The sequence below is a fragment of the Balaenoptera ricei genome, chromosome 13 (assembly GCF_028023285.1).
Source record: "Balaenoptera ricei isolate mBalRic1 chromosome 13, mBalRic1.hap2, whole genome shotgun sequence".
Taxonomy (NCBI): Eukaryota; Metazoa; Chordata; class Mammalia; order Artiodactyla; family Balaenopteridae; genus Balaenoptera; species Balaenoptera ricei.
The window spans coordinates 61070379-61082744 of NC_082651.1; the positions used below are offsets into that span (position 1 = coordinate 61070379).

The following is a 12366-nucleotide window of genomic DNA, read 5'->3' on the forward strand; positions in this document are numbered from 1 at the left end:
AAGGAGAAGTTAAAACAGACACCGCAGAAATACAAAGCATCCTAAGAGACTACTACAAGCAACTCTATGCCAATTAAATGGACAAGCTGGAAGAAATGGACAAATTCTTAGAAAGGTATAACCTTCCAAGACTGAACCAGGAAGAAATAGAAAATATAAACAGACAAATTACAAGTAATAACATTGAAACTGTGATTAAAAGTCTTTCAACAAACAAAAGTCCAGGACCAGATGGCTTCACAGGTGAATTCTATCAAACATTTAGAGAAGAGCTAACACCCATCCTTCTCAAACTCTTCCAAAAAATTGCAGAGGAATGAACACTCCCAAACTTATTCTACGAGGCCACCATCACCCTGATACCAAAACCAGGCAAAGGTACTATAAAAAATGAAAATTACAGACCAATATCACTGATGAATATAGATGCAAAAATCCTCAACAAAATACTAGCAAAGAGAATCCAGCAACACATTAAAAGGATCATGCACTATGATCAAGTGGGATTTATCCCAGGGATGCAAGGATTCTTCAATATATGCAAATCAATCAATGTGATACACCATATTAACAAATTGGGGAATAAAAACCATATGATCATCTCAATAGATGCAGGAAAAGCTTTTAACAAAATTCAACACCAATTTATGACAAAAACTCTCCAGAAAGTGGGTATAGAGGGAACCTACCTCAACTTAATAAAGGCCATATAGTACAAACCCACAGCAGACATCATTCTCAATGGTGAAAAACTGAAAACTTTTCCTCTAAAATCAGGAAAAAGACAAGGATGTCCACTCTCACCACTATTATTCAACATAGTTTTGGAAGTCCTAGCCATGGCAATCAGAGAAGAAAAAGAATAAAAGGAATACAAATTGGAAAAGAAGAAGTAAAACTCTCACTGTTTGCAGATGACATGATACTATACATAGAGAATCCTAAAGATGCCACCAGAAAACTACTAGAACTAATCAATGAATTTGGTAAAGTAGCAGGATACAAAATTAATGCACAGAAATCTCTTGCATTCCTATACACTAATGATGGAAAATCTGAAATAGAAATTAAGGGAACACTCCCATTTACCATTGTAACAAAAAGAATAAAATAACTAGGAATAAACCTACCTCGGGAGACAAACGACCTGTCTGCAGAAAACAATAAGACACTGATGAAAGAAATTAAAGATGATACCAACAGATGGACAGATATACCATGTTCTTGGATTGGAAGAATCAATATTGTGAAAATGACTATACTACCCAATGCAATCTACAGATTCAGTGCAATCCCTATCAAATTACCAATGGCATTTTTTACAGAAGTAGAACAAAAAATCTTAAGATTTGTATGGAGACACAAAAGACCCCGAATAGCCAAAGCAGTTTTGAGGGAAAAAAATGGAGCTGGAAGGATCAGACTCCCTGACTTCAGACTATACTACAAAGATACAGTAATCAAGACAATATGGTAGTGGCACAAAAACAGAAACATAGATCAATGGAACAGGATAGAAAGCCCAGAGATAAACCCACACACCTATGGTCAACTAATCTATGACAAAGGAGGCAAGCATATACAATGGAGAAAAGACAGTCTCTTCAATAAGTGGTGCTGGGAGAACTGGACAGCTACATGTAAAATAATGAAATTAGAACACCCCCTAACACTACACACAAAAATAAACTCAAAATGGATTAGAGACCTAAATGTAAGACTGGACACTGTAAAACTCTTAGAGGAACATAGGAGAACACTCTTTGACATAAATCACAACAAGATCTTTTTTGATCCCCCTCCTAGAGTAATGTAAATAAAAACAGAAATAAACAAATGGAACCTAATGAAACTTAAAAGCTTTTGCACAGCTAAGGAAACCATAAACAAGACAACCCTCAGAATGGGAGGAAATATTTGCAAACAAATCAACGGACAATGGATTAATCTGTAAAATATATAAACAGCTCATGCTGCTGAATATTAAAAAAACCATCAACCCAATCCAAAAATGGGCAGAAGATCTAAATAGACATTTCTCCAAAGAAGACATACAGATGGCTAAGAAGCACATGAAAAGCTGCTCAACATCACTAATTATTAGAGAAATGCAAATCAAAACTACAGTGAGGTATCACCTCACACCAGTTAGAATGGGTATTATCAGAAAATCTACAAACAACAAATGCTGGAGAGGGTGTGGAGAAAAGGGAACCCTCTTGCACTGTTGGTGGGAATGTAAATTGATACAGCCACTATGGAGAACAGTATGGAGGTTCCTTAAAAAACTAAAACTAGAATTACCATATGACCCAACAATCCCACTACTGGGCGTATACCCAGAGAAAACCATAATTCAAAAAGACACATGCACCCCAATGTTCATTGCAGCACTATTTACAATAGCCAGGTCATGGAAGCAACCTAAATGCCTTTTGACAGACGAATGGATAAAGAAGAAGTGGTACATATATACAATGGAATATTACTCAGCCATAAAAAGGAATGAAATGGGGTCATTTGTAGAGACATAGATGAATGTAGAGACTGTCATACAGAGTGAAGTAAGTCAGAAAGAGAAAAGCAAATATCGTATAGTAATGCATATATGTGGAACCTAGAAAAATGGTACAGATGAACCAGTTTGCAGGGCAGAAATTGAGACACAGACGTAGAGAACAAACTTATGGACACCAAGGGGGGAAAGCAGCAGGGGTGGTGGTAGTGGTGTGCTGAATTGGGCAATTGGGATTGACATGTATACACTGATGTGTATAAAATTGATGACTAATAAGAACCTGCTGTATAAAAAAATAGATAAAATAAAATTCAAAAAAAAAATAATAGAGGTCACAGGTGCTGAGTGGCCATTAAGTGTGTTAAGAACTTTATATGCATTATCTCATCAAAAGAAAATTGCATCGTGATGAAAACATTCTGGAATTAAATAGTGGTGATGGTTGCAGAACCTCATGAATGTTCTAAAACCACTTAAGCGTATACTTTAAAAGGGCAAAGTTTATGATAGGTGAATTAGATTTCAACTAAAAAAAGAATGTGTATGTGAAAGAGTTTTGGAAAATTACAAATGTAGAGGTAGTCCACAAAGTACTGTGAAGGATATAATAAGGAATAAGTCAGTCTTGTTTCTTACCCTCAAGCTCTTTCTAATATGATTGAGGAGTTAAAACAGGTACATAAAAACTAACACCTAAAACAGGGTGTGAGGGAGGACTGTCGTGAGCTTACAGAGTTTTATTAGACAGTCTGAGGACGAAGAGATGAGTGATGTATGCAGCCTCCAGGAGAGTGATTTCATCGTCAGGATATAGTTTCATGGAATCAGAGGAGCTATAGCATTCCAAAGAATGGGGATATAATAAGAAAGGTATACTATCCTTAATGAAGATTTGATGAGAAAATGAAAATACTATTTTCTTAGAATGTATGACCCTAAAGAAGATCTTTCTAAGGTGGTATCACCCTAGATCTCAGCCACTTCTGGTTCCTTATTGTGTGGCGCTATGAAATGTAATCAGTTAAAAAGAAAGGTGTACTTTTCAGTACCCCTACTCTTAACTCCATTCTCTGAGCATACCTTGGTTTCAAGATCTTCTGGAACATGGACACGAAGACATTCTTTTTTACGAAGTCCCTCCAACTTGGTGAGGTTCCAGTACTGATATTTATTAGCTGTGTGAGTCGGGGCACATTATTTAAACTCTGTGAGCAGATGGGGAAAGTAGCACTTAACTTTTAGGTCAGCTGGGAGTTTCAGGTAGATACCTGGTATGTTTTTCAGTGCCTGGTACTCGGTGAGCCCTCTGGTATGTAGGGCCTAGAAAGAGAGACGGGGGACAGAGGGAACATATCTTCTATGTTCCTGGGTATCTTTGGGATCCACTGGCTGTATTACAGCTGTCCAAACGCTGGCCACACAGTCAGAGGCTCCCTGAGAACCTTTGGAACCCTCCCCAACAGTGCTGCTCTGCTCCTGCCTGCCAATCCCTTAACTCTTTTGTGGGTGTGAATATTTACATGCATGACTTATCTTCTCAATTTGATTGAAACCTTCCTGAAGGGCAGAGAACACACTTTACATGTTTGTATTGTCTACACACTTAGCAAATGCAGAATTCATATTATTCAATTTTTATTTATTAGCTGAATGAATAAAAAAGTATAAATCAGTAGGGAACGTGGAAGACGGGAGCGGTAACCTCTTGTTTATGAAATGGTGTGGGGTTTCTTTTGGGGGGAGAGGTTGCGTTTCCAGCTCAGTGCCAGGTTAAAATAACTGGACCCAAACCACTTCTTGACATTATGGCCCATCTAGATTGGTAAACACAATCTCTACCAGCCAGTAGGACCCCTAAGTCATTCATTTGGAAATGTTTTGGGGTTAAATTAGCAATGATCTGAATCAGTGTGTTTGTTTGGAGGTGAGAGAACAGGCGGCTCTCTGACTCTCGTCCTCTGCAGTGTCACTTACTCCCGGAAACAGTGACTATAGGCCCCAGAGTCCCCTTCAGCCTTAAAACCTCTGTTCCTTGGTGAGGGTTAGTCTCTGGAAGGGCAAAACATAACACTCAGCCTGACTCCGACTTCAGTTGACAATGTAGACTTGGACCATGGGAGTTGTTCTGTACTCGGAAATGAGCGCGAGCATTGAGTGCATTTGAAGACATCATCAAGTTTTCTCTAAAGGGGGGCCCTGGAGTATAGAACTGTATTGTGTTGCACAAAAGAAGCTTATAGACCATAAACAAACCTCCTTGCTAATCTACATGCCATCCTGGGTTGCACACTTGTTCACTTGCTTAGTGATACTCTAAGAGTATGATAAATAAATGAACAACAAAAAAAGAAGACAATTTTTCACTTTTTACTGTTTTCCTGGACATAGTTGAGCCAAACGCTTCTTCATAACAACCCCAGAGTAGGGGAAAAGAAGCAGTGGACATATGTGTATGCCATACAGAAGCTAAAGCTTTATATATGTGTATTCTGTTTTATCTGTTTCGAATGCATATAGATTGAAATATATCTGCATCTATAACACACAAACATCCTGCTTGAAGTATGCCCAAGATACTGAGTATACCATTAAATCTTGATCTTTGTTAAAACAAATATTTTTCCAATGAATATGTGATTGCAGATGGAATTAAGAGATGCATTAACTATGGTGTCACTTGCTAAAACTTTCAAGTTCCTTTCCGATGTCATCTTTCATTTTTCCTTTTAACTTGGTCTAATAATATAATCCTTATTCCGAAATGAGCTTTTGTGAAAAAATCAGTAATTACCTTTGTCACTATTTATTTAATGAATCCATGGAAAGACTTCATTAAATTATAAATGCCTCGTTACTGATATTCTCATAATAGATTTTTGAAATTATGGTGTGAGCCAGTTATCTATTTCAAGGAAGACACAAAGTTGAAAAATCAGTACATGTCCAGTGAAATTACTGCTGGTTTTGCTAATGCAATGTCATGAGAATTTGCCAGGGACAATCACATTTAATCCCAGAGAATAAGAATTTGAAATGAATTTTTTTTAATTGTAATTATCTATTGGCAAGAAAGTTTAGCAAGTTTTGTTTATATAATTGAAATGATTTGCTATCCTGTCAATATGGGAGGGATGTGTTTTGAGAATATTTACACTTTCTGAATGGAATTGTAAATATTGGTCCTCTAAACATGCTTGATATTAATATTTTATAGTTTATATGCCTTTTTAATTTATTTGTTTTTAGGGGAAAAAATTGGCCCATTGGCTATTATTTATGCTTAAGTTGTTTTTCAAGGACTTGATGCAACATGGGGTGGGGTAAATAATGTCTGAGTTAGGGTACAGTCTATTGTTTGAACCTATTTTGGTGGTATTCAGTTCTGGTCTAGCTGTCTCTGGAGCTGGAATCCATGAGATGTTAAAGATGTTGGAAGTTGAAGAATCAACATATGCAGGGAAAGATGGGCATCATTTAAAAGTCAGAAGCTTTCCAAGTATCAGCAATTCTCACTGTTTCTTAATAGTTTATTTTACTATGTTGCAAGAAATGAATCCCTGAGAAATCTGGGCATTTACCCTAGAAAATAAGCATTTTGCATTTCATGTTGCAGAAACATTTATGGATAAGGTAAAAGACTCTTTTTCAGAGTTTGGTGCATTTTGTATCTTTAGCATTGTAATGCTTCTATTCACAGAACTTGAATCTCCTTACTGATTAGAACTCTGATGAAAATAGCCTGCTATAGCCTTCCTATCAGATAAAGTAGGAAACTTGAAGAATTTCTTTCCATCTATCCTGGGATATGATGCATGACTATAATAGAAGAGACAGTAAAACAATCAGCTCTAGAGTAACAAATATCTCCATGTACTTGTTATGGTGAAAGAGCTGATTCCTAGGTCGCAACAGGAATTTAAACCTGTTCTGTCGAATATTTCTTCCTGACCCCAGTAAAGTCTAGGAAATGTCTCAACACTACCTTGGTCATTTTTAGATAATAAAAAAAATCATCTGTTCATGTTTAGACATAAGTAATTTCAGCTTACTCCTTTGTAATAATAAATACAATTTCAGTTAAAGCCAGTCCCTTATCCCTTTACCCCTGCTTGGGCTGCCTTAGAGCTGCCACTTGCACTGGGTGAGGGAGCAGGGTTGTTTTTCCTCTTGTTTACACGATGTTTAACTCTTCTTCCTCCTTGACTCCTCCAGGGATGAAGCAGGAGAAGGAAGAGGAGATAAGGGGCAGAAATGATCTTACTTGGCTAATACAATAGTAATTGTCTAGCTGTGCTTAGCCCATGCTTAAGATTGACACTGAGGGGCACTCTTGGGGGGGCATTTTGGTGGGTTTTTTTTTTTTAGTTCTCTTAACCACATCCTTCAGATGGTCATTTAGGATTTCCGCCTCAGTCCCTGGGCACCCATCACTGCAACTCCAGGTTCTTTCTCTTGAGTTGTCTTAACTACTCACCACCTCTCTCCCCAGGGGACCTCTTGGATAGAATACAACACAATTCAGTGCTGGCTCTCTAACCCATGGTCCATGTATAATGCTCACATGTTCCTTCTAACAAACTAATGTACAGGTGAGCCCTGGTGCAGTAATAACTTCTTGCTCTGCCATCAGAGCATTAGCAGTCACAGTCTCTCCCCTTGAAGATTTGTCAGGCAAGCGTCAAATCCCAGGCAAGGGCAACTGGGGTTGCTGATTACCCCAACGACTGCCCCAAGTTCCAGGAGACAAGTATCAAACTTTCTGAGATGTTCCATTAAAGTCCCTTTCCCGTGCACCCCTAAGATAAGGGAAAAGTAACCTTCTACCTTGGAGGCACATGCAAATCACATCACATTTAAAAATCCTCTTCTAATTATCAATCGCTTCTTGGTCTTTCTTGCCTCTTTAATGGGCTGCAAACAGGTAATTAATTCAGGGTCTCAAAAGCAGTTTTCAGTGCTCTTCTTTGCAAGTCTGGCTTAGGCAATCTTGTACCTCATTTTGTAAAATGGAAGTAGAAATCTGTGTTTGTTTGTTTGTTTGCTTTTTACTTATTGGTATCTCAGGATTGCAGCTGAAACTGAGACAAAAAGAGTCCATTTTAACATCCTATCATGTCCACATATCAGTTGCTTACTATCCTCTGTAAAGTTATTTTAAGCACGCATTGATTGATACATACAATCTGCAAAGCATAGTAAGAGGCTCCGTGGTGCTCCTACTCTAGCCAGAAAGATAAAACAGGTAACAAAGAACAACCAGATTTACCAAATCTGTTAACTGCAGCTAGAAGATGACCCAATATTCCTAAAATTCAGCCTAGTGTAATGAGTGGGAGCTCAACCTCTGGAGCCCGACTGCCTGGGTTTGAATCACAGCTTTTCTCTTTCTAGCTGCGTGACCTTAGCCAAGTTACTTAGTCACTCTGTGCTTCAGTTTCCTCATCTGTCAAATGCAGATAAAATAGTACCTCTTTCCTAGGGCTGTTAGGAGAAATACCAGAGTTAGTATTTGTAAAGTGCTTAGAACACTATAGAAGTATTGTTTAAATAAAGATAATAAGCCTCTTAAATAATATTCTTAAAAAATTTCCTATGGAGTTATATCACATACGTGTTAAAATATAAATATGCCATGTTAAATATTTTACTGAAAATGAGCAAATAGGAATTCTACCAAAATGAAAAAACAATGAGTGTTTGCACCAAAGACCTATGCTAAAAAGATGTCTAAAGATGTCTTTATAGGCCCTTGGATAAAAGGTTAGTGTTTATTGGAATCCTGTTGTTTAGTTATCATCTGAATCAATCTGCCAAAAACCGAAATGCCTTACAATGGCATATATTTAAAAATAAGGATCTTGAGAAATATGGTAGAAAATAAAAATAAGCCCAGGGGAAAACAGTATAGCAGGGGTCTGTGCAGCTTGTAAAATTTCCCTACTCACTTTGACTCTGCGTTTCCTAATAACCAATGTCAGAAAGGAAATGTGATTTTTAAGTCATATTGTTCATCAAGCCCAAAACAAATCAAAACACAAAAAAAGAAAAACCATACTAACCTATTATAAGAAAGAGATCTTTTATGGACACCAAGAACCAGGAATAAGAACTATAGAAGGAGACAATGGCAATGACCAGTGTCCCAAACAACATCTTCAAATACTTCCCTTCAATTAATGCAGTGTTATACAAGATTTTTTTTTTTTGCAATAACCCTCAGTGTAAACTGATGCCATGCTCTTGCTGCTTAGTTCAATGATGAGAATCCAGCAAGAGGTCAAGAGGATGCGGTCCAAATCTTCTGGTTTCTGAAATTCTGATTTTAAATTTCTGCAACAATGGATGGACTATATGTCCTTTGCATCCCTTTTCCCCCATGTCGTTCCTCTCAACTGAGGTTTGATAAAAGGTGAGCTGCAGACAGTTTGAGGTTATGTACTCTGACAAGGGCCCACACTGCAAGTATTCTGTGCTACTGATTAAGGGCAAATCCACATGCTTTAAAAATCAACTGAACTCATGGTAGAGTTGACAGCCCTGCTGTTAGAGAAGGTTTCTCTCAAAGACAGAGGACATAAGCACATGTTTCTCTTTGCTGCCTTGTATTATGAAATTATAAAGTTAACAGCCACAAACTTTGCACTTAGAATGTTGCTTTGCATAATTCAGAGAGGTAGTCACTTTTAGATACCCATATCTTAACTTCATCTTAGCTTAGGTATAAATGAAGAATGAGGGAACTGAATTCTAACTCTAGCACCCCTCTATTTAGTTATATGACCTTGAACAACTCATTGCACCTTCCTGTGTCATAGTTTCATCATTTGCAAAATAAAGAAATTCAGTGAATTTCAGACTCTTAGCATATGATGGTTTTTGTGTGTGTGAATAATGATTGTACTCATTAAATGCCTGTCTGTGTGCCCATACCCTGTAGAGTGATTTTGTATCTTGTGAGCTTTTGTCCACTTTGTATTTAGAAATAGACTTCATTGCTCTGATTTCACCAGTTATTAAAAGGGAGAATTTCAAGCCTCATTTTTCTTGTGAAATGGAAGGCGTGGATTAAAGGAGCTATGTTAACATGAAAGTATATCCTTTAACACAGGCAGCTGTGCACCTTGTCTGTGGCAACCTCTGGGAAGAAGGCAGCTCAATTCTCTTGAAAGCGTGTCTTTTGGAATATCAATTATCCATGAAAGAGATGCTTCAGATTTATCCAAATGTCAAGAACCTTGCCGGAGCTTTTCAGAAGTAAAATCGGAGGAAAGCAGCTGTTGTTCTGAGCATGTTTTTGAGCAATACCCTGTATGTAATTCTTATTAAATGATGATGAATCAGCACAACTTCATACAACTCTTTTTACTCCCCTCCTCCCTTCCAGCATCAAGGAAAAATCGGAGTTAAATTTAATGTTGGGACAGATGACATCGCCATCGAAGAGTCCAATGCAATCATTAACGATGGGAAATACCATGTAGTCCGTTTCACGAGGAGTGGTGGCAATGCCACGTTACAGGTGGATAGCTGGCCAGTGATTGAGCGCTACCCTGCAGGTAAGCCAGTGAATGTGTATCGGGGGAAGATTTTATGAAAAACAAACTGGAAAACGAAGCATTGTTTTCGTCCGTTTCACCCAACTGTGGGTTTTCTGAGAAGCCATCAAGTATTTATCAGATTTTAGAGTCATGTGAATGTAATGCTGTCCTAAACCGTTCTTGATACAGTGTACAAATGGCATTTTATAGGAGAACTTGAAGGCACACATTATCGTTTGCAAAATTCGGGACATCAGTGAAACCAAAAAAATGCACACATAAAAGGCACAACATGTCAAAGCTCTTTTTTAACTGGATCCTTGCATTTGAACAAAGGAAAGGCTTTGTCAAAAGTAACAAAGTTAAAATTTAAACCTAAGAGAGGGAATATCATACCACTTTTCTGTGAAAGAAAATAGGACGAGAGTTCCTTTGATGGTGGTACATAGCTGAAACTCATGAAAGCTGCAGGAGGACCATGGGACAAACAGAGAAATAGTAAAGGAACTATATATAGTACCGTAAAACAGCAGTTATAAGAACATGTAAGTAAATGAAATTTGTTTTCACTGTCATATAACCATGGGGTTTCGCAAAGATTCTGTGACACTGGTAGTATTAGTCATTTCAAGTCTATAAAATGTATGTCAAGCTATTACTGATAAAATAAAAATTATCTTGTTCATAATTAATGAGTTTTGTCAGTACTGTTATTGAAACAAAGGCAGTAGATTAGAAACTTAAACCAGTGTTACTTGTGATTGCATATATTCTCAATTTTAAAATGCTATTTTAAAGTAAAATCCAAATTAAAAGTCCAAAGGTATTTTACTGAAATTATTATCCTTTCCATATTTTAGTACAAAAGAGGTTACTAAAAACATCAGTCTCATTTATCTGTGTATATAAAGATAAAGAAAGATTAGTATAAAGAAAGATTATAAAAAGAAATTTTTATTTTGCACAATAAAAATGATTACCAAAATTTATATATAAATTTCTCTATTACAGTATTTGTTTCTTGAAAGAAACAATTCGAGGAAGTAACTGACTTACTAAATAAAGATCAATTTTTTTTAGTACTACTTATGCACAATTATGGAATGAAATGTCTGTGATACCCTTTTGGACCTTTCATAATTTACAGCATCTACATCTTCAAGCCACATTTCAAACCTATTCTATAAATCTGGTGCTTTACAAATATTTGCTGAATTAAATGTAATAAAAAAAACCCCTGCTCTATGACAAAATTCAGAAGCAAGCACATTAATAATATGCCCAGTGCCTTTTATAATACTGGCAAATAGTAGGCACTCAATAAATATTTGCTGAATTGATGTCCTTGGAATTATCCCGGTTTTAAACTACAATTACAAGAATGCACACCTTCTGTTAGCAACTTTAATAAGACTAAGGAATGGAAGATCTGGAAGGAAAGTAACTTAAATATGTATGCAGTGCTACATAGCCCCTGCTAATCCCTTATTGCATGTACTGAATCCTAGTAGAAATGTAATTTTTATGATAACTGCAGCCTTAGTGAAACAACAGAAACGTAAACTGGTGAATTTCCTAAAATCCAGATTAATCAATACCTGTTTACTGAGAGGAAGTCATTGCACTGGACACCACTGAAGATATAAAGTAGGATAAGATCTAGACTCTGCTCCTGGAATGTTGTCATCCGTGAACAGTGAACCTGACCATGTAAAATGATAAATCCTGTTACTATTACAGTGTGGCAGTTGCCTCTTGAAGCCTAGCTTTGTTTCACCAGTTAATTCTTTAAAATTATCTTAGTTTAGTAACTTTTCACTCTTATCATACTTCCAAACTAGTATCTTTAAGAGCCCTATTCTAGAGAATGTTAATGGTGACTTATGAGAGGAGAGAGGAAGTCCCACTCTCAAGTTAGTTTGGGAAATTCTGGGTTAACTAAGTTAAAAATATCTATGCTTGTGCTTTGTTATATTAATACCATAATGAATCTCTAAAAGAGAAATATAGTATGCATTTCCCAAGCATAGATAATCAGAACCTTGTTTTCTAATGCACTAATGCGCTTGGATAAATATTTTATGTTTTTAAAAATTTCTATACCTCACTATTTTAATATATTTTATCTGACTAACAACCCTTTAATTGTGCACATACCAGATACTATATTCTAGGCATAGTCCAAAAAAGACATGATCCCTGTCTTTTTGTGGTATGCTAATGTCCAATTTGAATATCAGTAGCTGAGATTGGAGCAGTGTTAATTAACTAAGTCAACAAATATTTCTGTATTTTTTTCTAGACTAATAG

General features: G+C 36.7%; 1 protein-coding gene across 19 annotated transcripts in view; it reads left to right on the forward strand.

Moving 5' to 3' along the window:
- Window positions 1-12366, forward strand: part of NRXN1 (neurexin 1) — a 1117469-nt gene that overhangs the window by 934186 nt on the left and 170917 nt on the right. For all 19 annotated transcript variants that reach the window (XM_059942818.1, XM_059942803.1, XM_059942804.1 and 16 more), the window contains one exon: window positions 9903-10074. In XM_059942818.1, the coding sequence (XP_059798801.1) occupies window positions 9903-10074 (172 nt within the window). The remainder of the gene's footprint in view (window positions 1-9902; window positions 10075-12366) is intronic.